The 26,397-nt window shown below is 53.0% G+C and overlaps 1 protein-coding gene across 6 annotated transcripts in view; it reads left to right on the forward strand.

Annotated features, from left to right (window-relative positions):
• Nucleotides 1–998: 998 nt before the first annotated feature.
• Ntng2 (netrin G2) overlaps nucleotides 999–26,397 on the forward strand; it is a 64,009-nt gene continuing 38,610 nt past the window's right edge. The window contains exons 1-4 of one of the 6 annotated variants that reach the window (XM_052723760.1): nucleotides 2,060–2,644; nucleotides 2,763–3,184; nucleotides 5,648–5,780; nucleotides 6,017–6,712. In XM_052723760.1, the coding sequence (XP_052579720.1) occupies nucleotides 6,500–6,712 (213 nt within the window). In that variant the 5' untranslated portion in view covers nucleotides 2,060–2,644; nucleotides 2,763–3,184; nucleotides 5,648–5,780; nucleotides 6,017–6,499. The other 5 variants (XM_052723758.1, XM_052723763.1, XM_052723762.1 and 2 more) reach the window with 5 other exon arrangements.

The raw sequence follows: 26,397 nt of genomic DNA on the forward strand, positions 1-26,397 counted from the left end.
AGTCAGCCAGTGGCGGAGCACCAACTAAGAACCTGAGATCTACCTCTCCAGACAAAATCGTCCTTAGTTGTGTGACCTTGGCCAGGTTATTTAAGGTCTCTGAGCTCCAGGTTGACATTTTGCTAACAGGGGTTAGGTCACAGGGCTTCAAGAAGAATTAGGGACCAACACACACAGGCTGCTGAGCATAGAGTCTGACACGGAAGGTGTCCAATAAATGTTTGTCATTATCATCGTTATTATTACCGATGATAATCTCCAATTCTGCATCTTCTGCCTGCTTTGTCCCAAGATGTTACAAATGTTAAACAACACAACAACCCTCTGAAGATATAGGGGGGATGCTGAGAACAGGGAAGGGCTAAAGTGGATGTGAGTGTCGGCATCGGGGTGGGGCACTGAGGTGCAAGCCTATCTTGCTCCTATCTATTTCTGACACCCTCTGTGACCTTGGACCAGTCTCTCTCTCTCTCTCTCTCTCTCTCTCTCTCTCTCTCTCTCTCTCTCTCTCTCTCTCTCTCTCCTCTCCTCTCCTCTCCCTCCCTCTCTTTCTCTCTCCCCCCCCCCCCGTCCTGTCTCCCCCCCAAGCCCTCCCTTTGTTCTTGATGCATCCAAATGACATCTCTGTGTGAATACTGCAGCAAGAACCCACCCCAAGGAAGCCAGGAGCACCCAAAAAGACCCACAAGCGCCCCTGGGAAGAGCAGGATGCACTCCTACAGGCCTGGAGGCAGCCTGGCAGGAAGCCTCCAGGGGGCTGAAGAGAGCACAGGGCTGCCCCAGCGCTGCCAAACTCAGTGGCCTCTGCCTGGCCTCTGCAGGAGTCCTCCCACGTGGTCCTCCCAGGCCTGCCCCAGGGAAGCTGAGAGCTCCTGAGCAAGGGCCCTCCTGCCCCCCTACTCTGCGCTCCCTGCAGAGCTGGCTTGGCTTCTCCGTCAAAAGCAGGGCCCATCAGGCTGGAGGCGGCGATGTGTCAGCTGGTATTCAGGCTTTGGTTGTGCGCTCAGAGCGCTCCCCCTCCCCAGCTCCCCAAATCCACCCACCCACCCCTTTACCCACTGCTCAGGGCCTTCTGGGTGGCAGCGCTTCACACAGAGAGAAAGAGACAGAGACCAAGGAGCCAGCAACCTAGAGCCCTGGCTGTGGGGGGTGGGGGCTGACTCACTTGGCCCCCTCCCTGGTGCCGATGGGGCAGCCCCCACACCCCTGGGCGCTGGCACCGAGTCAGGCCCCACAGTTGGGAAGAAGGGAGATGCCGCTCTACTGTGCCTGACCCGAGTCCGCTGAGGATGCACCCCGAGCTCAGGGACCGCTTGGTCCCCCGGCCGCCAGGCGATGTGTAGGCAGCGACCCCCCACAGCAGGCTCACTCCGGCGGCCCCCTGCTAGGGCCATCCTGGCCAAGGGCCCGCCGGGACGCCCCTGCTCGCCGCGCCCCTCCCCGGGCCGAGGCTCTTCCCCGGAGCCTCGCAGTATTTTCTTCCTGCACCTTTAAGAAGACCGTTGCTCCGTGGTGGGATGGTGTGTTAAAGCCACACAGAGGAAGTTACGCAGCCCGGATCAGACCGGGAGATAAAAGCCCCGATGGTGACCGTGAGTGATGGCAAGAGGATTTAGCCTCGGCATTAACTTGGAGCGGAGTGCAGGGGGGCGGTGAGGCGCCCCGCCATCTGGCCGGCGCCGCGCCAGGGGGATGCTCGGGCGCCTGGACCAGCAGCGGCGAAGCCCACCCGGGCCGGGGGCTGAGTGGGGCGCGCGTGCAGGTCCTCCCCTGGCTGCCCAGGGGCCCCCAAAAGTTTGCACTTGTTAGCAGCGACCTCCCGCTCGGCACGGGCGGGCTATGCGGGCGGCGCAGTTGGCCCCCTCCCCTGGCCGGCGTCTCCCGGACGGCTGCGGGCGGGCCCCCTGGCGGCCCGAGGGCTTCCTAGCCCCGATCTGACGGCGGCCACCGCAGCGGCGGCGCGGGGCAGGAGTGAGCCCACCCAGCACCCACCAGAGGGTGGCGGTCTCCGGCCTCTCGGGGCTCGCTTCGGGAAGCTGCTCCGAGCCGGGGTAAGGCGAACCGGGAGCGCCGGGGCGGCGGGCAGGGACCGAGGCGCCGCAGCTTCGCCCAGGGTGCTTTCATTTTGAAAAGGCTTAGGTGACGATGCTAGTTCTCCCTGGGCCGGGGAGTCACTCCAGGCCAACCAGCCGAGGCTAGGATGCAAAGTTATTTGGTGGTGGCTGCTACTAGCGGAGGACTGGAGCCGCGGAAGAGGGGTGTGTGCGCGCGTCCGGTGCAGCATCTTTAAGAAGTAGAGTAGCTCGTCTTCCCTCTGGGCTCCCCGCCACCCAGCCCATCATTTTCCATCCTGTGCGCCTGTGTGGGGAGGGGATGGACCGTTGCAAAAACGCCTGCTTACTTGTGTTCATGAAAAGTAAATTAACCTTTCTCCGCCGCCTTTCCCCTTCCCTAATTTAAGTCGGCTCCGGGCTCTAAAGGCGCACGGAGAACTCTTGGCCAGGCAGGCTAGAAACTTCCTTTGGTGCTGTGGAAGAGGGTCGGCAGGTGGAGAGGGGAGCTCCACCACGGTGTGAAGTCACATTCTTGGGGGAGCAGAGGCGCGGGAAGGCGGGAGCCGGATCTCGGGTCTGTCAGCTTCGGAGTAAGTTGTGGGTACGGGCTGGGGGCTAGCGGCATCAGGGTCCCCACGGAGCAGCTGCGCGCCGGGCAAAAGAATGCAAATAATTCCAAGGAGCTTTGCTCGGTGTCTTTTAATTAAGGGAGGCGATATCAAATGAGGGGGCAGCCTGGATGCTGGCCTGGCCTTTATTAAAGGCGTGATTATTAATTGTGCCGGCGGTTTGCACCGAACTTCGGAAAAGCAAAATGCAGCGGCGGTTTTGTGCTCCGTGTGCAGTGCACGCCACTGTCTACGCGCCCCCAAGCTCAGCGCGGACTCAACCAGACTTCTCGGTGTCTGCGGGTCGCAGGCTAGCCCCGCCCGTCCTCGGGGACTTACCCGCGGCGGCCTCAGCCACGCGTCCTAGAGCCGGGTGCTCTGCCCCGCCCCCAAGAGCCCAACTTTTCGGGGCTCCCCAGCCGCTGAGAAGGCGTCAGGGAGAAACCAGAGGTCTGGAGAACGCTCTCTTCCCAGAGGTGGGGACACCGGGACACCTGAACCCGGACGTCCACTAAGGCAGCGGTGAGCGCGGGGCAGTCCAGGACGGTGAGGGGGGAGGAGGGAGACACGGCGAAGGGGAAAGGTAATCGAGGGCGGTGGGGCTCCCCTTTCCTTCCCGATTCCTCCTCCAAAGCAAGTTTCACGCACCCCTTCTACCCTTTGTCCAGCCTGGGTGGAAGAATAAACCTCCTGTGGACTGCCCCCCTCCAGGTCCCACCCCACCCGGATCCCCCAGGGACCCTGCGCCGGGCAGAGGCAAGTTTCTGACTAGGAGAGAGCGCAGCCCTAGACTCTAGCAGGAGCCTGTTGGCAGCCCGACCAGCTCCGAAAGGCGCTAATTCAATAAGACAGAGAAATCTGAGTTCAGAAATCCTGATAAAATCTAATTTTCGGGTTTTAATACCCAGGCTATCAGCCCCCCTCGGTTCCTGAGGACTCTTAAAAGAAAATAAAGCGCATTGATTCCATTTGTTTCAGAGAGCTGCAGTTTCTTAATAATATCAGGTGAAGATTTATTTTCCAAGGAGAAAACGATCCGCAAGGATGCAACCTCTTACTCTGAATTTCTCCCCTGCTGACTCCTCGCTCCCTGCCATCTACCTCGTTTTTCCGCGGACTCTTGCCTAGGCCCCCCCGCCCCTTGTTTTCTTTTTGGCAAAAATCTACTGTAATTTTCGAGTGCTGAGCTCACAGTGCCCCCTCGATGCCAGCAACGCCCAAATGATTGACGGGTTGTAAACACATTTTCCCCTGGCAGATTTTGTTGTTGTTTTCCCCCACCCCCATTTTCTAGGGAATGTGTGATCCTTAAGCCAACAAAACGGCAAAGCAATTAATAGATTTGCGAGTTGCGCCGCTTGCTGCTCGCTGGGCTCCGGCCTCAGGGCCTCGTTGCCTTCCCACCCGGGCCAGAATTCAGCGCTGTCCCAGCCAGGAGCAGCCGCTGGCCCTGCAGATGAAGCCGGCCGCTGGGCCCGCCTTGAGCGCCGCAGCTCGGCTCTCTGGTCGTCCCCAGCCATCAGGAGCGCCCTACCTGTTAGTGAACAGTCGGGAGCCGGCTGCTGGAAGAATTAATTAGGGGCATGCTGTTTTCTGGGCAGCTCAGAGCTTGGCTGGAAACGTCCAAACCATTGCCGGGGCCCGCGCTATTTTATTTTTACTACATTTTCTCGGGCTGAAAAAAAAAAAAATAGACGCTTGGTCACGTTCTTCCAGAGAGTTTTCTAGCAAGAAGCGAGCCCTGGGCGGGGTCTAGAGGCGGAGGAGAGGTGTGAAGTGTGGTCTGGCTGGGTTCTCATTCATCCATATTAGGAGTCCTTCATCCCAAGAGGGGGCAGGGGCGGTCTTAACTTAGATGGATGAGGCCCGCTGCAGCCTGAGCAGACTACTAGCTGAGGGTTTCCCCCTGAGCAAGAAGCTCTCAGCAGTCAAGCTGGACCAAAATGCACCTGCCTTGTCATTTGGGGGCAGGGATGTACTTGTGTCTGGGTGACAGTATTTCGTGCAAAGACAGTTACCTCCTCTGGGACTTTCAGTATGCAATGGTTGACAAGGGCTTCCGGTGAGAGTCAGGTTACCATATGTGAGGATTAGGAATTTAAAATCAGCAACTGTGAGAACTATAACCAGAATAATTAATAACATAGACTTTGTTTATTTTTTTATTTGCTACATCCATTGCAATAACCTTTACCCTATTGGCAAAGATTATTTTTGGCGGGGAGCTCATGCTGGCGGACTCAGATTCGTCCATGATGTAGCAAACGCCTGGGAATACACTAGAGTCTGAGAGTCATATGTTTCTAGACGCAGTACTCCTATTAGCTATATTTATTTTAGCTTTTAAATGATTACTGCAGGCTTAAAATAGATGCTACACTCCTAAAATGATTGCAAACTGTTGGCCTTGGTCAGAAAATCTAACACAACAAAGCACTCTGATTCCCGGGGAAGCCTTAGGCCTCCTAGTTTCTGCCTGTTAATTCATTTAATTCATGGTTTCCCATTGTGTGGGTGACTGGGGAGCAGACTGCTAGTGGCACACACAGAGACCTCCCTGCCGGGCTGCAGCCGTAGTGGCGGTCCGTCTGTGGCGGTCCCTCTGTGGCGGTCCCTCTGTTGGGTGCTCGTGCCTCCTTTAACAACTTGGGCTTTTGGACTGGTCCGACTTAGTGTGTGTTAAAGCAACCATTAAACACTGGCTCTTGGGAATGCTGTAGAAAGTTCCTGGTCCTCAAGAAGGAACACCCTTACCAAACAAACGCCCTTACAAACGATGAGGAGGTTCACCACCTTCTTAATAGCATGCCCGTCTCTAAACCTGCAACTCCGATATTAATTAAAAACAAAATAGCCTGACTTTCCCTGGAGATCTCGCTAATACAACCTTTTTTTTTTTTTTTTTTTTTTGGTGTGTGCATTTTGCTAGAGAGCTTTTGTTCTTCTGTGTCTCTAACCCACCCACCCCCTTTTAATTTGTTGCAGGTGTTGCTGCTAATGAACACAGTCTCTCTTCTCCCTTCACAATGAAAGCCAAGCCAGAGCCCAGGTACCTGGATGGAGTGAGAGCTGAAGTCTCAGGAATTTCCCAATGAGTGGCCAATGGCTACTAGCCAAGGTCAGCCAGCCCCCATTCGTGCCTGTCCCCACCAGAGCAGAGGCAAATGGCCTCTCCAGTTAACACCTTGGTGGCTTTTTTATTGTCTAGTCTAGCCACACAATTGTTGTCAGTTGCAGCCCATACGAAAAGAAATCTCTTTTATTGGTCTGAGATGCCAAGTCCAGTCCCAAAGAGGGGACTCATTTCCAGCTAACGTGTACACCTCCTGATTTTATTTTATCTTCGCCATGCAGGCTGGAGGGCTGTTATGCAGTCGTGTTGAGCACATCACACATTAAGGGCTCTTTAAAGGCCTGGATTGATTGGAAGGACAAAAATTAAAAGCAATCTGATCCAGCCCCATGCCGGATCCCTTCGGATTTCCTCCTTATCCCATTTCCATCCACTGTCACAATTTGAGAGTCTGCCCGATTTGATCAGCTTCACCTCCAGGGGAGGTTGTAATGCCAAGGTTAGGAGGACGCCAAGTTACAGGCAACTTTTTGATCTGCTCATCAGCAGCCTGAGAAACGCTGGCTCTGGATTTTCCATATCGGCCATTTGGAGAACACAAGCTCCCACCATTGGCAAACCTGCAGTATTCAAGTCTATGGTACATCCCAGCCACCGTTGCCTGGTAGATGTGGCATTTCCATGCTGAAGCCCCGAGTCCCCCCTGACCCCACCACCACCTCTCCAGTGCCCCTTTGGGCCCCACCCATCCTGACTGCGCAGCCATGCTGCACCTGCTGGCCCTTTTCCTGCACTGCCTTCCGATGGCCTCTGGGGACTACGACATCTGCAAATCCTGGGTGACCACAGATGAGGGCCCCACCTGGGAGTTCTATGCTTGCCAGCCCAAAGTGATGCGCCTGAAGGATTATGTCAAGGTGAAAGTGGAGCCCTCGGGCATCACGTGCGGAGACCCCCCTGAAAGGTTCTGCTCCCATGTAAGTCAGCCTACTGCTTCTATATTACTGAATTGAGGGGTGGGGGACGGTGTGCTGAGAAAGACCTCAGGGTGGCTGAGTGGACCCAGAGGGCATGAATACAAGACCAGCTCCAAATCCCACCATGGAAAGGTGCCAAAGCCGAGCTGCCCTGAGGACCCTGGGGGCTGAGTGACATTTTGTGGGTGGAAGCAGTCTTGGCCAGCTGACCCTGGGATGTTTTCTTGCCAGGAATTTCACAGTAGTCATAGTTCCTGTCTCAAAGCCAGCCCCTCCTCCTTTACAGGAAGTCAGCATTCAGACCAGTGACCTGGGTACTGTTTGCAAGGTTACACTCCCACCTGCTTGGGTTCACCCCTCTGGTGGTGCACCCTCCCGGCCTGCCCAGTCCAGTGGAGTGCATAGCATCACGATCCAGCTCACGCCAAGCACCAACCAGGCATTTTGCAGAGGACAGTTTCTGGGGGGCTTGGAAGGAATTCCTGAGACAGGGGCGGAGGATCAGGCTGAATAGATGCAGCCAGCACCTCAGCCAGAGCTGTCCCTAGTCAAGAGGCAGTCAGGCCTTGTCACCCGAGGCCCTAGTTAGAGAAGAAGGTTGCCTGAAGCTAGCGAGAGTTCCAGTGTTCAGGCAATGTGAAGGGTTCTGGTAATAGCAGAGTTTGACGAGAGCTCCGGGGAATTTGGGGTTGAGAGCCCAAGGCCCGCTATTCTATGGGGTTTTCCCTGGGCTCCACCAGGCTGATTCTACCTTGGACAAAGTCAGAACGTTTGAATGGCAGTCTCACCAGGGTCAGACCAGGGTCTCTCTGGGCTTCTGCTCTGTCAACTGAAGAATGGGTGGGTTAATAAAGTACGCCGAGCGTGATTGTAAGAGGTCAAGGCTCAATGGATACATGTTGTTCAAAATTAGACTGGACATGGAGAACGGGTCCCGGATGTTTGGTCATTCTGGTCATCGAGATAGAGAAACTGAGAGAGCAGGGTTGAAGGCCCTTGGCCAAGGTCACAGCACAAAGTGGTGAAGCTGCTGAGTTAAGCTGAACCTGCAGCACACAGCAGGCCAGTCCCTGGTGGAGGCTGGGCAGAGCAGTCAGGGGAGCCGGCAAGAGGGGGTTCAGTGTCCCCCTGCAGGTGGCTGGTGCCTCTGAGTGTCCTTGGGAAAAGCTGGGTTTATTGCACAGTCAACCTGGTGTCCCCAGCCCAGGCTCCTGAAAATGTCTGAGTCCCTTGGGGCAGCATCAGTCACAGTGCAGAGCAGCAAGCCCAAGAAGGTAGATTCCCACTTGTCAATGGTGATAAGGCTGTCACTGTGGGTGGTGGCTGGGTCTGGGCCAGCTTGGAGAAGGGAAGGGAGGGAGGGAGGAGACAGCTCAGGGCTGACAGCCAAGACTGGCTTGTGTGTGGACATTGTTGAGCACCAAAAGACCACGCTGGCCCAAGATAGGCAAAGGGCCCGGGCCCTGAAAGTCAGGGCTGAGGCCATAGTGAATCCCACTCTGAGTCCACATCTTAGCTCCTGTGGGAACTGCTCCAACCACACATTTCCCAGGCAGAGTCTCAACATGATTTTGTCTTTTAAATATTAATCATTGCCAGGGTTGGGGGCGATTCATGGAACCAGCTTCTACTCGAGGGTGTAGGAGCTACAGAGGGCCACTAGAGGCAAGTCTGGAGCCCTGTCCTATCTGGTGAACCAGGTCTTGATGTTGGTTGAGGTCTGGGGTCTGGATGGGTGAGAAGGTCCAGGAGGAACCCAGTGTGGCTGAGGCTCCAGCCTCTTAGCACTTGTCTCATGGACATAAATGTCCCATGATAGGAATGTGCAGCTTTGCCTTTGATTATAGATATGAGCTCAAAGAGAATGGAATGCCACTGGGGCAGGAGGAGGGCAGCCCTCAGAAGGTGCTGACTTCTGCAGGGAGGTGGGCATCACACCCAGTCTGTATGAGGCCCTTCCTGGGCATGTCCAGGGCAGGCCACAGGCATGTGTTGTTGAACCATGTTGAGGGTACCCCGAGGTAAACCCCAGTCTAATCCCCTTTTAAGGATTAGAAAGATTGCCTCAGTCCTGCCAAGGTCAAGAAGCTCGGCAGGCTAGGCAGAAACTCATCTGCGGCCAGAGCACATGCTTACCCATCAGGGTGCCTGGCTTCCCTCTCTGAGCATGCTGACCTCGCTGAGCCTCGGTTTCTTCCCGTTTCAATAAAAAACGATAATGTAGGTGTGTCGCTGGCAGTGAGACAGCTGGGCCAGGCACGTGCGAGCATGTGGGAGTGCTTCGGTGTGCAATGGCCATAATTATCTTACGTCAACCATTGTTATTACTCCCTCGGTGGCTTCCTGGGTTTCTCTGCTTCCCTGGAGTATATTGCTTCATTCCAGCCTTGACCACATCACAGTCTGCATTTCTTGTCTACAGGCAGCAGGTGGTAGATGAATGCCCAGGGACTTTAAACGTCCTCAGTCAAAGCAGATGTGGCGAACTAGCCACCAGAGGGCAGCCAGACCACCCAGTGCCCTCTTAGTCTTCTAAGCCAGGGCCAGCTCATCCCGGCTCTCTGCTGTTAACAGGTGAGGGCCTACCTGAACCAGCACCCAAACAACCAGGACATGAACCTGGAGCACCCCGGGAGTACAAGAGGGGACAAAGGACAGTTGCCCTTCTCAGTCCCAGGGTGCCGCCCCTGCTTTCCCAGGTTCCTGTCCTTCAGCAAGGCCACCAGAGAACTGAATTGTAAATTCCAGCCTGGTGAGGAAGGGCAGGGGGATAAAAGACAAGATAAATGAATAAATAAAAACCTATTGGCTCTAAACGCATGAGGAAAATGAATAGGGATGAGCTTTCCGCAGAGGGCAAAATTTCAATGAGAGCTGCGGGTCAGAGGCAGGCCTGGGAGGGGAGAGCGGAGGAAGAGGAAGCCAGCAGAAAAGGGCTTTCCAGCTTTTCACAGGGTGGGCAGCTATGGCTCCTTGGACCCTTCTGCGTGAGGCAAGCGCCCTGGAGCCCGGCTGGGGCAGTGTCTAGTGCCTCCTGCCCTGCAGCCTTCACTCCTTTCTCTGTGCCGAGGGGACAGAACCTTTGGACATCACGGGGTGAAGGAGGAGAGACTGAGTGTGCCCAGCCTTCTTGCAGCCTCATTACCAGAGTGTGGTCCCTGGACCCCAGCCTCAGCCTGTCTGAAATGCAGACTTCTAGGCCCTGCCCCAGACCCACTAAGTTAGACTGTAGGGCATGAAGACACAGGCAGGGTCTATAGTGGGGAAGCTTATTGTGAGGGCTCAGGAGGCCTGAGGTTTCCTTGAGATCTCTACAGCCCTGAATGTTGATCACTGCCCAGGAAAGAGAAGTGAGCAAGAGGGACCTGTGGGTCCTGAGAGAAAGGTATAGGATCAGGCACGGAGGTTGCTCAGGTTGAACCCTTGAAAAGCAGGGTGGACCTTGCCAAGGCTGGAGTCTATGCTTCACTTTGTGTGAGTGAGACTCAGTAGCTGCTTCCAGACAGTGGCAGAGACCTGTTTTGGTGAGAATCACATCTTGGCATTACTCCTCTGGGCTTGATGATCTGGAATAAGCCATTCAAATTCTCTACGCTGGGCTGTGGATGTGGCTCACTGCTGGAGTGTATAGCATGCACGAAGTCCAAGGCTCAGTCACTAGCACTGTACAGACCAGGTGTGGTGGTACTCGGTAGATAGAGGCAGGAGGATCAGAAGTTCAAGGTTATTATTAACCGGGTAGAAAGTTCAAGGCCAGCCTGAGCTACATGAGACCCTGTCTCGATAAACGGGGTTGGGGTAGGAATTGAGTGGGGCTGGAGGGATGGCTAAGCATTTAAGAGGACTGGCTGTGTCTGCAGAGCACCTACATCGTGGCTGACAAACATCTGTAACCCTAGTTCTGGGAGCTCTGGCACTCTTTTCTGGCCTCCATGGACATTGCATATGTGTGGTACCCAGACATACATGCTAACAAAATACCCATACACATAAAATACAATAATTTTTGACTTAAAAAAAAGCTGGGTTTGGTAGCACATGCTTTTAATCCCATCACTAAGAAGGCAGAGTAAGTGGATATCTGTGAGTTCAAGGCCAGGCTGGTCTCTATGGTGAATTCCAGATTAGCCAGTATTATAAAGTGAGACCCTGTCTCAAAAAAAAAAAAGAAAAAGAAAAGAAAAGAAAAAGGAAGAAAAGGAGCATTCTCTAAGCCTCAGTTTCTCTAAGAGCTTGCCTTACCCACTTCATCGCCTTCCTGAAGAAGGAAGCAAGTCGGAATAAGATTTGACCATTAGTCTGTAGCTAGTCTCCATCATGTATGCCGGCATGTATGAACATCGAATGTGTCTGACAGGTCTCCAGGGAGATGACAGTTTGTAGTCCTATGCTGTGTGACCTTCAGCAGGGGATGCCACCTTCTGTCCTCAGGTTGGGGCTAGCAGGAGATCACACTCAGGACGCTGTCACCAGTGCAGTGCCTGACACAGTGTTCAGTTCACAGGGCCTTAGTGCCTAAGAATCATTTGATGGGCAAATGGACGGATGGCTAGAGGGATGCCGTGGTCCAGGAAGGCTTCTTGGAGGAAAAAGGATGAAGGCTGAGACTTGAGGAAGATCTGGGGCTCTGATCAGGACCCAGGGCAGCTGGAAGCTCCCATTTTTCCATCTCCCCATGGCTGTGGGATCAGCCTCGAGTGGAAGGCAAGGGTTTGCTCACCTCTCTGCTTACACCTGTCACAGTGTCTTTGAGTTGCCAGCACTAGCCTTTAGCTGCAGCCACAGGCTCTCTGAGATGAGAATAGACCCTGGGAGGTCATCTTGTTGCACAGAGGTCTCCTGCTGGGGCCGGACAGGAGATGTTGGAGCTATGCTGCCACCAAATGCCAGGCCCATGGGGGTCACTGGTGCTTCTGACGTTTCTGGGAGGAAGCAGTTGGGTTCAGACACCCTGAGGAGAGCAGCAGCAGCTGCAAAGTAGTGAGTATACAAAAGGACCCAGAAGAGATAGCTCCCCAGAGTGCCAAAGGCTTGGAAACCCAGGGCCTACCGCCTTGCTGGGCTCAGCTTCCTTTCCGTCCATGTCCCAATTTTATTTCTATCTACTTATTTTTTGAGACAGGGTCCCATGGAGCCATAGCTGGCCTTGAACTTACTGTGTAGCTGAGGATGAACTTGAACTTCTGATCCTCCTGCCTCTACCTCACAAGTGCTGGGATTACAGGCATGAGCCACCCACATCTAGCTTATGTCACGCTGGGGATCGAACCCTGAGCTTTGTGCCTGCTAAGTGAGCACTCTACTAACTCAGCCAAGTCCCCAGCCCCTACCCTAGTTTTTAAGAATTTCCTTTTGGGTATTATGGCTTTAGGTGAGGCAGGCAATTGGTGGACAGACAGACAGACCTGCAGGGTCTCCTCTGCTGGCTTTGATATTGATCCTCTTTGGGGCTGTGGAACTTGGGATAAGTCCTTGTGACCCCAAGCTCTTGCTTTCTCATCTAGAAATGGGGGTGATGCTTTCAAGCCTCCGAGGACATTTCTAGTGATGAGGTGAGGCGAGGCATGAGAAGCTGACATCAGAGGAATGCCCAGCGAAAGGGAGTGTTTCCCTTCTAGAATCAGCTGGAAGAGCAAACGGAACAGACATAAAGAGATGGTGGGCAAAAGATGCCCCCACAGTCAACGTGCGTGACAAGGTTATAGGGCAGGAGTCAGAGACAGAAAGTCTAGAAGGTTGCAGAGACCCACAGTGGACGGTGGAGAGGGGCACACTCCCTGCTGCTGTGCCTTGGTGTGGCCTGTGAGCAGGGAGCCACACCACGTGCTCACCTCTGCATTCTCTGACTAGCCTCTCCCATGTGCCTTTTAGGCAGGATGTTGGTTGACTCTCTGGGGGAGGGTCAGTGGGTGGGTGGGAATGCCGGTGTTTCTCTCCAGCCCCTCACATGCTCACAGGTTCCCCTCTGTTCCTCTCTTCCAATCAGCCAGGACTGTTCCCACCCAGGTGCTGGTGTATAGTCCATACTAAGTAAACATATTTGACAAAAATCCCTCCAAACTTAAGAGCAATCAGAAATTGCCCAAGGCCAGAGGGACCCCACTGTCTGGAAGCACACTGCAACGGTGCCAGCCCCTCAGGGCAAAGTGACTGGCGGTGGCTGCTGCCATCGCTCGAGCCCTGTTCACAAGACTCACCTCATCCCTAGCTAGGTTCCTGGTGGAGTCCCAGCCCAGGGGGTCCAGGACACTCCCCCCTTAGTCCTCCATCTACCCGCTCACACGCTGGATTTGATCTCATTTGGTGACACGCGGTAGAAGACATGGGACACACCTGGAGGTCACCTGTGCCAGCTGCGGGCTGGAGCTGCTCCTGTATGGTTGGCAGGGTTAATGAGCTCACTTCCTGGCTTGCCTAGGTGAGCTCTCACAAACTGCCACCTCTGTCACCAGAGGTGCCTCTCAGAGCTGGATCTTGAAGACCCTAGGAGACAGAGATCTCACACTAAGCCCTGTGAGCAATGGTTCTTCTGTAGCAGTACCATGAGGGTGTAAGGTCGGGCTGAGGCAGGATAGGGTGGTGTGGGAACATAAATGATCACTGAAGTCTGCACCTTTGATGTCCTTGAAGTAGGATTCTGGGAATGCACCCTTCTTTTGCAGTATACTGGCCCATCGCCCCAGGCACCATACATACTGTGGCTACTGCCACAAGACTGTCACACAGATGAGGTCAGGGATGGTTAGAGGGGTGAAGACACTTAAGTTACACAGCCAAAGCCAGGATCCTCCTCAGAGTCTTGCCTACTGTGTCCCCCAAGCCTTCTTCTATAGCACAGGTCTGAATGGCTGCTGTGGCGGGGGGGGGGGGGGGGGGGGGGGCAGCTGCAGAGAAACCTGGCTGGTAGGAAGGGGCTGAAATTGAACTCCCAGGTGGATAACCAGATCTAAACCCTGGCAGGGGTGTGTGTGTGTGTGTGTGTGTGTGTGTGTGTGTGTGTGTGTGTGTAGATCGGCCCCTCCTGTGAAGATGGTCCAGTGTAGTTTGTCTTAAGTCTCGAGGGACCCTTCAGACCTCCTCAGTCCCCATTCCATCTCCCTCCTGCTGCCAAGTCATTTGTCCATTTGACTGGAAGTACCGCCCAGGGAAATAAGTGGAAATGAACCAAGACCCTGGACATCCCCTCCACCAGGCACACGGCCGGTGTCTGCGCAAAGGTGAAGAGGAGCCTGGGAGAGGCATCTACTGGTGAAGCTGACGTTTCTTAGAGAGTGCCCGGCCTCTGGGGGATCAAGAGGCGGTTGGTGGTGGGAGGGGGAGTCAGTGGTACTGAGGGGACAAAGGGCACCCCAATCCAGAACCTTTACCAACAATCGTGTGACAGATACTACACTGACACAGGTGTGCCCTCTGCAATAGCTGGGCAGCCTTTCCACGGTCCCCAAAAAAGGAAGGACAAATGAGGGGCTCTGAGTGGGGACCTCCTTGTCCCCTGCACTCCTGACTTCCTCCATCTGCTTACTGGTGGAGAGAGAAGAGCAGCATCCACCCAGACACTGGGATGACCTGAAGGGGACCAAAGGCAAAAGCCAACTCCTGTCTCAGCACAAAGCCCACGGGCAGAGGCTCCTGACTTACAGGGGCCCCCCAAACCCTCTGAGAGCCTATAGTGCTTCCCGGAACAGGACCTGGGCAGGTGTGCAGTGTACACATACAAAAACAAGGTTGTAAACCCTGTGGGCACTTCCTAGACAGCCCTGACTCCAACTGTGGACCCTGGTGGCCAATGGTACAATTCCGGAGGGTCCTGCTTACAGGGACCTTTAACGTCAGAGAAGTCAGGGTGTGTCTTCTTGCCATCTAAAGGTCTTGATTTCACAGCCTCCGTCAACGGCCATATTTGCTGAATACCTCGTGTATACTAAGCAGTTAACATAAACTAGTTCAACTGAATCCACACAGAACACATGATAGAATTATATTAAAACCCTGCTTTAAATGTGAGGCATCTCAGAGTCAGAGAGGTTTAACCTCTTGTCCAAGCTCACACAGCCTCTAGCATGCTGGGCTGCCCAGAACTTAGCATCTACCCAGGCTACAGGGCTGTTGGGAGTCTCTCTGAGTATCTCAGAAGGAGAGGGAAATGGAAGGAGCTATCATCTGTGCGTGTTCACGCATGCATGCTGGATGAGCAGGGCCCCCCTCAGCCCTGGAGGAAGGAGGCTGAGGAGGAGTGATGCTGTTTTCCCGCCCACTGCTCTTTGAGCTGAGATGGAGTCTGCTAATCCACTTACTTGATAACTCACTTGCTCCACGTCTATTTGGAAGCATGCAATCTCCCACGCACCAGCTCCATCGAAGGCGGGGTGGCTTTGCTTATTCCTCTAAACCTGGAATCGGATCTGTCTTTTCTGGGGATGGAGTGGTGAAACTGTACCCGCCAGTGGACAGTAATGGAGCTAAAAATAGAGGGCATAAGGAGTGCTGGGCGAGAAAGGGTGCTCTAGGCCTGCCTGTCTAACACTGGACAATCCTGTCTGCTCACCTGCTCGCCCAGTGCTTGGGATCCTCTCGGCCTAGGGAGAGGTATGAGAATGAGGAGGGTGGGGAGACAGACTGTCCCCTTGATGCCACTGGCCACATCCAAGTAGGAAGCCATCCCACCATCCCAGGTCTGGAGGCAGTGACCTTGTCCTTGGCACTCTGGAACTTCCTGAAAAGTCTTATGCTGTCCACTGCTCGGGAGGAACCAGAGTGTGAAAAATGAGAGGCTGGGGAGCACTCCCTAAGGCTGGGAGTCAGAATCCAGCGCCCAAAGCCAGCATGGGCAGGGGTGCCAGCAGCTCAGACAGGACGAAGGCCTTTGAGAACCAAGGGAGATGTGGGGTTTTTTGCTGCTCTGATCTCTGAATTGAAGAAAGCCAGATGCCGAAGGCTGGAAGGATACAGGGCAGCCTCGGGGAGGACTTCCATCCATCAGTGGTTCTCAAACTTGCCCGTATACAGCTTACTTGTAGAATTTTTACAAACCTGGACGGGGGCTCACCCAGTGTTGCATGGCTGGGCATATGTGGACAGAGGGATTGTGACAAGCTCTCTGGGAGTCCCCACATAGTGCACTGAGAAGCCCCAGTGAGCAGAGGGTCTGGAGCCGTGAGGAAGGCTGCCTCCTGGCCCTCGCCTGCTCTTGTTCTGGTCACTGCTACCCACATATCATTGGGGCCTTTGAGAAGATCACTCCAAGGGTAAGGAGATGAGGAGCAAAGAAGAAGAACACAGACACTCTCACCCACCCCACAGTGGAGTTGCTTCCCCCTTTAGGACCTGGGGATAACCACACCCCCTGCACAGACCTCTGGGGCTTGCCTTCCCTTTGGCCTTATCTCCCATAAGTCCCAGCTAGCTCCAAGACCAGCATACACAGGAACTCACCATTCCCTGCAGCGCTGTGCACACCCATCACAGCTCAGCCCTTTGGCCCTCCGCCTCAGGCATCCTCTGTCCCAGCCATATCTTCTGCAGGACTTGGTGCTAGTATCATACATGAGATCAAATCATAGGCAATTTCCCTGGGTGCCTCTACTAGGGATCCACATGCCTGAGTTATCAAAAGTGTGAAGTTGAGCAAGCACCTGGCCTCTGTAAAATGAGAGTGGTAGTCGATGACCTCATAGACCTCACAGTATCCAGGTCTGACCAACCGTGCCAGCCTCTCAACCCCACTGCATGCCTGAGTCATCAGCGTAAGGCTTTCTCTGATGGGTGTATTAGTTGCTTTTTCTTCTGTAACAGAAGAAACGTATTTGGGATCACAGCTTGAGGATACCATCCATCATGGTTGGGGAGTCACAGTGGCAAAAGTGTGAAATAGTTGCTCATAGTCAGGAGCAGAGAGATGAATGCCGATGCTCAGTTCATTTGCTCACTCTTCAACTGGGACCAACGCTCATGGGGTGGTGGGTGAAGAGCATGGAGCTCCTTACTTAGTTAAACCTCTCTGGAAACATAGGCATGCTCAGAGGTGTATCTCCTAGTGATTTCAAATCCTCCCAAGGTGATGATGAAAACGAACTCTCACAGCTGGTTAGTTGGTTGGTTGGTTGATTAGTTGGCTAATTGATTTATTGGTTAGCTGGTTGATTGATTAACTGATTTTCTGGCTAGCTAAGAAATTTCTGATTAGTTGGTTGGTTAGTTGGTTAATTGGTTTGTTGTTTGGCTGGTTGATTAGTTGGCTAGTTGGTTGGTTAGTTAGCTAGTCAGTTGTTTTGTTGATTGGTTGACTTCCCTGCTGGAGTAGATCTCTGGATATAAGACTCATGAACATTGTTACATTTCTCTTCATTTTGTCCTAATGGACAAAGTCTGAAGCTGCTTCTCTGGAGTGACATCATTCAAAGGGCTGACAAGTAGCTGATGGATGACTAGAAGAATAAATCTGTGTCTTCTGGCCCAATCTCACGGTTCCTGCCGGCCCCTCTCACCTACAGAGCCGGCAGCTATCCAGGTATGCCGCGCCTGTGACTCCCTGCTTCTTCCTCTGCCGCACCTCTTAACAACCCAAAGAGCGGTAGGAAACCAGCCATGGCCCTTTGCAGGGACCACCCCACTGTGTGGGGGGTGTGCCACTCTTAAGACTTCATTCTGGCTGCTGAGAACCCAGGAAGGGGACCCACTGAAGGGGCTCTCACTCCGCACCCCTGAGCACATTGCATGCGCCTCTCCTGTCTTCCCAGTGCACCGAGGTCACACAGACTTGCTGTTAACCAAAGATGGCATTCTGTGTGCACAAATAGGCAGCTGGGACAGAGCCAGGGAGGTGTCCTCAGGGAGGGGTGCTTATTCAGACACCTGCCACTGGGTGGAGCCTTCAGATAGAGGAGCCCCAGCCTGAGAAAGGAAGGGGGGAGGGGCCAGGGGGTGTCAGCTGGAGATGGCTCAGTCAGCAAAGAACTTGCCAAGTGTCATGAGGACTTGAGTTTGATCCCCAGAACTCCCTCACAAAGCTGTGCACTTGTAATCCAAGTGCCTGTGATCCTGGCTGTGGGGAGGCAGAGCCAGGTGGATTCCTGAGGCTCAGTGACCGGATACAGGGCTCACTGGCCAGCTCTCCTATACTATTTGGCAAACTCAAGACCAATGAGAGACTGTCTCTAACAAAAAGTGGAAAGTGCCTGAAGAATGACATCCGAGGTTGACCTCTAACCTACATATGCACACACGTGTGCATGCAAGCCTGTGTGTGACACGCACACACCACCGCCACCGCCACCACCACATGCACACACCCATTAAACACACACAAGACATTCACACCTCCCCCTGTCCCCCAAAGGAAGCTAAGGCTGGCTAGAGAGGCTGGAGAGCTGAGAGGGGGTAGCTGTGTTGGGGAAAATGGGCAGGACTAGGGTCCAAGGCTTGGGTTTCAGGGACTCCAGGTGCTAAGGCTCAGGAGGCCACAGCACCTGCCTCATCACTTTACACAGGTACCTGGAGTCAGGTTGAGGATGGGCTGGGGAGAGGAGACCAAGGGGTTGGTGGTGTCTCCTGTGGGGACAGGACAGGGCCTGGGACAGAGTTACCGGTTAGTGGGGTTAAGGTCTACTACCCTCTGGGTACCTTGCCCTTTGGCTAAGTCTGTCCCAGGCCTCAGTGAAGAAGGCCCGATGGCCACACTCTTCAGCAATTAAGCCGGGGGCAGCTGCCACCAGTAGGTGGAATGACCCGGGCTCTACAGGCTCCAGGGATATGTGGAGGGGCCACGCCATGATGCACTCACCCCACCCTGCGCTGGAATCCTCGCAGCCTGCCTTTTTCCCTCGTGATGAAATATTCATGTCAGCAGAGTAGGACCTCTCTGGGAAGGCTGCCTGTGTCTAGCTTACGCCTTGCACAAGCTTTTAAAGAACAGGACGCTTTTCCTACCCTCTAAGCATTTTCTAAGTCTCCAATCAATAATGCACTTTACCAGTGGCTTCCTCCTCTCCAAGCCCTACCCCCAACCCACCCCTTCCTCTCTCTTCCTTTCTTCCTCCCACCCCTTCTTTCTTTTCATTTACTTGTTAAAGAAATTAAGGAAAAATGTTGAATCATTCAGGTGGTGAGAGCAGCCCCTGATGGGGAGTGAGGTGGGTGGGGAGGGCAAACCACCCAGAGTGTGAGCTCAGAGATGGGGTGTGCAGATGCCACAGGTGGGGGACAGCGGGACAAAAGCACTGAAAAGCTGGAGGGAAGCCTTTGAGCCTGCTGAGCTCCTGATGAAGAAGGAGGCAGGCTTGGACCTGGGCTTGTATCAGCTGGTAGAGAGATTGCCTAAGATGCACTCCCTGCATTGCATGACCTGGGAGTGCTGACACACACCTGTCATTCCAGTACTCAGAGGTAGAGACCAGAGGATCAGAAATCAAAGGTCAGCCTCAGCTACATAGGGCGTCTGGGGCCAGCTGGGATACGAAAAATCCTACCTAAGAAAAAGTGCGGATGGGAAGACTTGGTTTCATGGGGCCTCTGTCTCACCTTCATCTAATGAACTAGAAAATGTTGGTGGCCTAATGAGAGAAAATAGGACCAGGAAAGGAGTCTTGGAGCAGGCATTGTGGAGCACGTGCCAAAAACAGACAGCTAAAGACTCTAAAAACAGAGCAATCCAGTTGCCTTTTCATGGTAGTGAGCACCCTGTGTCTAGATGTATGCAAATGTAGAGGAGTCATCCTCTTCCAAGGCAGGGACCCACATTTGTCTGCTTGGTAGGTGGTACACTGAGGGCCTGGAGCGCATTCATTGCGTGTGGGGGCCATAAGGCTGGCTGCCAGGCACGCTTCAGAACTGGGAAAGTGTTTCCCCCCTCAAACATTCCTGGAAGTCTGGCTGTGGGAAGAATTCACATATGCCCAGGGCAAAGCAGAATGGAGCCTTTTTTTTTTTTTTTTTTAAGACAATTTCGAGTTCTTGAAGAGATTAACCCTTGTGTAGTCACTGCCTTGGCAAAACCCTCACCCCCACTCCCTGTGGTTGCTCTGTGGATGGAGGAAGCCAGCCATACTGGGGTGTGACCCTGGAGGCTGTGTGAGTCCGAGCAGGGTCTGGCTTTCCACTTTGAGCCAACAGGCCATCTCCCAGGTATCTTGGTCACATACACAACCTGGTATCCCGAGGTCCCCTGAAGGGATGCTAAAACCAGCATCCCCAAACAGACCGAGGGTCTTGGGGTCGGCATTTCCTCAGCTGCTGCTTGGGCCCATAGCCCACTGGATACAGCTCTCATGACACAGGTGGTGAGGGTCCCAGCTTGGCTATTCAATGTTGTTGCATGAAGCAACTGCTGGAGAGTGTCATATAAGGTGGGGTGCCGTGGTCCCTGCTCTCCTGGACTTTACTCTTGCATATAGAAGGTTCTAGAAGGAAGGCAATGGTGGACAGGTTTGAAATGAAAGGACTTCAGGTGTCTTCCTCCAAAGCTGCTCTGCATGGTGACATAGTGCAGGACCAAGAAATGTTTTGCTGACTCGGGCTAAAGCCCATGACAGGCTTGGGAGGTGGCCTGAGACTCTGGGTCCAAAGTAGACCTCCGTCTAGGACATAATCAGAGTCTGGGTCTTGGAGAAAAGGACAATTACTAAGGCTCTGGGTGGTGCTCTGCTAGGATGAAGGGTGGAGGATCAGGCCCAGCCTGGGCATCTTCTCCTCCCCTGCCTGCATAATTCATAGAGCATGGGAGAATTGTCCCGAAGAATAAGTCTCCCTGGATGGCTGCCGCTCTGAGTGGGTTTCTGCTGATTCGTGAGAGTGAGGCAGGTGACCTTGCTGCTGGCTGGGGCAGAGGAAGAAGAGGGGAGTAATCAATGAACCCACAGAACAATACAGAGAGCTAGCTGGATAGAGGAGCTCAGAGGAGGAGGAGGGAGTTAGGGACGCAGGGGCCGCCCGAATTAGGACCAGCAGCAAACACAATCTCCGTTTCCGCCTTGTTAATAATTCATCCCACTGCAACTTTCTTACCAAGAAATAGGAAATCATTCGTTAGGGCGAATTCCCCCAGCGCTTGGCTTTCTCCGTGCCACTGGGGGTGGGGAGGCTGTGGCTCTCTTCCCTTCATCCCAAGTGGCCATGGAAAGGAGGAGTGTAAAGAATTTGAGACTTTAGGGTAGTAATGGCACAGTTGGTCTGTTGACTCCTGCTTTATCATTTCCCTAATAGGGAAACTGAGGTATAGATAGATCCAGGCCTGACCCAAGTTATATGTCATTGGTGTTAGGGGGCAATGCACCCAAGAAGTCAACGTGCCTTATTGACTTTCAGCCTGTCCAGGCCAGGACCGATTCTCCCCAAGTCCAAGGAGAGGGGAAATGCTGCCTTGATTGCCGGATTCTCCGCCTTCACTTCACCCCTAAGTCCCAAGACTTTGTAAGAATGGAAAGCTGGTGTTGTGTTCCCCCTCATCTCAGCACCCTACACCCTGGGCTACTCCTTGGGGGTCTCCTGCCTCCCACCTGGGACACAGAAACCATCTCCAGCCCCCCAGTGGGGCTGGACAGCTCAGCAGTCAAGTTCAAAAAGAATCTGTCAGCTGCTGAACTGTTCAGGGACTGCCCACACACCCGGGTGGCAGAGACACGGGCTGTCTGCCTCCTGGGGGGCGGGGTGGCACAGGCTGGGGGTGGCTATGTCCTTTCTCTCTTGAGTAAATGGCAGTTTTCTGACTTGCATTAGAGCTGGGTATTGGGCATTGGAGAATCTGCCCCCTAGGATGCAGAAGGGAAATTGTGCTGCTGGGTTGGGACAGGTGCATACATGATTTCTTTCCTGCATCCAGCATCCCTGAGCACACATTACACAAGTACTCATCTTGTGGGTACCCAGACAGGGTCTCATTGTAGGTCCTGACTGGCCTGGAATTTCCCTATGTAGACCAGGCTGGCCTCAAACTCACAGAGATCCGCCTGCCTCTGCCTCCCGAGCGCTGGGATTAATAGCCTGTGCCCACCATGCCCGGGCTCCTCCCTGGCCTTTCATTCATTGCACCAAGATTGTCTGAGTCCTAGAGGGTACCACGGGCTGAAGCTTCAGTGAGGACAGAGACAAACAAGGTTGCTGCTCTCAAGGAATTCACCCAACACTTGTAAAAGAAGCAACATCTTTTCCTCACCCATCCCATTCTCTGGGCTGAGACTCCTATCAAAAAACAAAGATAGGAAGCTGAAGAGCTGGAGAGATGGCTCAGCAGTTAAGAGCACAGGCTGCTCTTCCAGAGGACCTGGGTTCAATTCCCAGCACCATCTGTAACCCCAGGCACAGGGGATCAAAGTCCTCATCTAGCCTCCCCTACACATACTACACAGATATACAGGCAGACAAAACACTTACACACATAAAATAAATAATATTTTTTAAAGAGGCTGAAGCGATAGCTCAGGGTTGAGAGCACTGGCCGATTTTCCAAAGGCCCCAGGTTTGATTCCCAGCACCCACATAGCAGCACATAATCATCTGTAACCCTAATTCTAGGGAATCTGATGTCTTCTGGCTTCCATGGGCACCAGGCATGTATGTGGTGCACAGACATATATGTAGACAAAACATCCATACACATTAAATAAATACATAAACAATTTAAAAAGAAAGATTGGGGCCGGGCAGTGGTGTACACGCCTTTAATTCCAGCACTCGGGAGGCAGAGGCAGGCGGATCTCTGTGAGTTCGAGGCCAGCCTGGTCTACAGAGCGAGATCCAGGATAGGCATCAAAGCTACACCGAAAAACCCTGTCTCGAAAAAAAAAAAGAAAGAAAGAAAGAAAGAGAGGGTTGGGGATTTAGCTCAGTGGTAGGGTGCTTGCCTAGCAAGTGCAAGGCCCTAGGTTCGGTCCTCAGCTCTGGAAAGAAAGAAAGAAAGAAAGAAAGAAAGAAAGAAAGAAAGAAAGAAAGAAAGAAAGAAAGAAGAAGAAAGAAAGAAAGAAAGAGAGAAAGAAGTGAAGAGAGAAGAGAAAGAAAGAAAGAAGAAAGAAAGAGAGAGAGACTGAGAGAGAAGAGAGAGAGGAAAGAGAGAGAGAAGAAAGAAAGAAAGAAAGAAAGAAAGAAAGAAAGAAAGAAAGAAAGAAGAAAGAGGAAGAAGAAAGAAAGAAGAAGAAGGAAGGAAGGAAGGAAGGAAGGAAGGAAGGAAAGGAAGGAAGGAAAGGAAGGAAGAAGAAAGAAAAGAAAGATTGGAGGACTGGGGGGTGTAGGTCAGTGTTAGAACGTTTGCAAGTGTACAGGGTCCCTGAAATTCATCCCCCAGTACCAGGAAGAAAAGAAGGGAAGAAAGAAAGGAGAAAGAAAAAACATAGATTAAAGAGAAAAGCATACAGATAGGTTTAGTTTAAGTTTTATGTGACACACGAGCCTTCATAAGGACTAGGACCAGGATGAATCTGTGTATTCTTTTTTTGGGTGGGGGGCAGCAAGGTTCAAGACAGGGTGTCTCTACACAGCCCTGGCGGTCCTGGAACTCACTCTGTAGACCGAGCTGGCCTTGAACTCACAGAGATCTGCCTGCCTCTGCCTCCTGCATGCTAGGATTAAAGGAGTGCACCACCACTGCCTGGCTTGAATCTGTGTATTCTTAAAATAATTTAAAGTCTTGGACAGCCAGGACTGTTACACAGTGAAACCCTGTCTCTAAAAGCCAATAATAATGATCATAATTTAAAGTTTTATTTATCTATTATTATTATGCATGCGGGCACATGATGTGGGGACACGTGCTCTGTGCTAAGGTTGGAGGATAACTGTGGGGTCAGTTCTCTCCTTCTGCCTTTATGGGGGTTCTGGGACTTAAACTCAGTGTGTCAGGCTTGCAAGGCAAGTGCCTTCACCTGCTGAGCTCCTTGTGTTCTGATGCTTGGTGTGAGGAGATGATGAAAGAGAAAAACTGGGTGCGAGGCCTGGTGGGGGTTCACAAACCGGGAGAATCTCAGCAAGGACTGGATGCTCAGATTCTTTGCTTGACACCCCGTGTCCTTAGAATTAAGGGATCCCTTTCCTTCTCCTAACGCAGGCCCCTCCTCAGTGAGGGCCTCACAACCTGCTGAAGAGAAGGGCCAGGAGTGACCTTACTACATAGAAGGTTCTCAAATTCTTTCCACTTGAAATAGTTCGAGGGGGCTGGAGAGATGGCTTAGTGGTGAAGAGCATTCATTTGCGGTTCTTACAGAGGACCCAGGTTCAGTTCCTGGCACCCACAGTGGCAATTCACAACCTCCTGTAACTCCAGCTACAGGACATCTGATATCCTCTTCTGGCCTCCATGGGCACTTGAACACATATGTGAGCGTACAGGCATGCATAGACACACACAAAACGACACACATAACATAAATAAAAATAAAAATCTTTAAAAATACATAGTTTTGTGGTAGCGTGTGTTGAACGCCAGCAGGTCTGAAGAAGCTGAACGCTCACCCAGACTCAGGGAGCTTGCATGTGGCTGAAAAGATTGTCTGCTCCTCTTCAGTCCACCACAGACTTACCCTTCAAGCCCCCTTGCAAAGCACCAAGTTGGCCCATATCATGGGCAGTAGTTGAGAGTTTGTCCCAACACAGATTTGGATTTCAAGCCCAGTTGGGATGAAGCCATCCATTTCTCTAGCCGAGACCATTCCAAGTCTGATGACCTTTGAGAAAGTCACTTGACTTTTCTGAGCCTCTGTTTCCTCCTCCTGTGTTCTGTGTGAAACCCAGGTGATGTCACCACACGGTAGTGACAGTTTTACTCAGCCCATTCCTGCATGTCAGCTGGATGCTGGGAGATGCCGAGAACCCGGGAATTCCGTGACATAGACCACCTGAACACAGGCTGCTTAGACCCAAGAGGCCTGTGAGGACTTCTGGGCTAGGGGTTTGGAGACTTACATGGCTGAACTTTCCCAGACGAGGGTTACTCTGTTGACAGCAGTTCACTTCCTGTCCCAGGATGCTTTTCACCCGGAGCTTGTCCAGTGTGTTTGCCCCCGGACTCTTGACTCTTGCCCTAAAAATAACCGAAAAGCAAAATCCTTAAAGAGACGAAAGTGCTCAAGCCTGGTGCAAAACGGCTTTACCAGCCTGTCTCATGCTTAGAGACTTTGCAAGAGACCTGTTGTGCCACCCTGCCCCACCCTGGTGCCCTGTGCTGCTGGGCCAGGGTAGCTACACTGCCTACCTTCCAGGTGACTCGCTTGGGGTGTGTGGAGACAGAACAGCTGCAGAGATGCTGAGCTCTGATTCCCCAGCATTCTCCAAGGTCAGTGCCATTGTATCCGGGGGAAGTGACATCGAGCTGGTGTGTACTTCGTGACCATAACACCTGCCCCTGCCCCACTGTCACTGTGCTCCTCTGGACTAGCTGTCACTAAAGCCATCTATGTTCAAGGTGGTCTGTGTCATGGAGTGCGCACGTTTCCAGCGTCTCCCAGCTCCACCTCCATCTCCTTCCCTCGGAAGGTGGCTGGGATACCCCCCTCTCCAGCGGACATGTAGGAATGGACTGTGTGAAACTGTCACTACCGTGTGGTGACATCACCTGGGTTTCTCATACACTCTATCTCACAGAACACAGGATAAGGAAACAGAGACTCAGAAAAGTCAAATGATTTTCTCAAGGTCACAAAGCCTCCAGAGGGTGGAGCTGAGTTGAGCTTAGGGCCAGTTTCCTCAAGGGCCCCATACATTTAAACAATGGGTTCTAACACAGACTTAGTTCTCCAGGGGGCTCCTAGAAACTGTATGGGAAATGTACGTGGTGAGTGACTGCGTTGGGGCGCGCGGTGGTGGTGGGGGACACGACTCTAAGGCTTTTTGTGTAGTGTGCATTTTTTGTGCACATATGAGTGGAGGCCAGTGGTCAGCCTTAGGTGTCACTCATTAGGAACTATACACCTTGGTTCTGAGACAAGGTGACTCATTGGCCTGGAACTTGCCCATTTAATCTAGGCTGGCCGGCCAATGTGCCTGTGGATATTTCTGCCTCTCCTCCACTGTCAGAGCTATAACCACACCACCTCGCCTAGCTCTTTCATGGCTTTTGAGGCTCAAACTTAAGTCCCTTCAGGAAGCGCTTTACTGAGCCGCCCCCGGGGGGCTTTTAAAATCAGGAGTGTGTGACTTGTTTTGTTTTGGGGTGCTAATCAGTAAGTGGGCAGAGAAGCAAGTACCGGTTTCCACAGCTTGGGTTCAGTTCCGCAAGGTCAAGGGTGCCCGAAACTCGCCTAACGTTGGCCGTCCTTGTCAGGCCACTTCATTTGGCTGTTTTCACCAACACTTAATCTGTTCTGTAGTCATGGAAGCTGGAGACCCAGAAGGCTGGCAAAGTCGCTGCTGCCTCCCGCTGTCCTCAGCTGTCCCGCTCGCTCGCTCGGGTGGGGGCGGGGCCGGCTGGAACTCCCCTGGAGTTCTCCCTAGTGTGGCATGGAAAGCCAGCCAGGGCCGAGCCAGTGCGCTTTCAGAAAGGGGTTGGCTCCGTGAGGCCACAGCCTGTGCCTCCTTGGTGATGCAGGATGCTGAGATCTTGTGGTGGCTGTGAGGTGGGAGGGAGAGGGGAGAAATTGAGAGGACTGTGCCGGCCATGGCTTGGGATGATTTGCTGTGCCCGTGGCTGGCAAGGTCCTCTCTGCAGCCGGCATGAGCCTGGTAAATACACAGGCTGACTCATTAGTGTCTCACCATCTGCTTCCCAG

Source organism: Peromyscus californicus, unplaced genomic scaffold (assembly GCF_007827085.1).
Source record: "Peromyscus californicus insignis strain IS unplaced genomic scaffold, ASM782708v3 Scaffold_7__1_contigs__length_154581171, whole genome shotgun sequence".
NCBI classification, from domain to species: domain Eukaryota; kingdom Metazoa; phylum Chordata; class Mammalia; order Rodentia; family Cricetidae; genus Peromyscus; species Peromyscus californicus.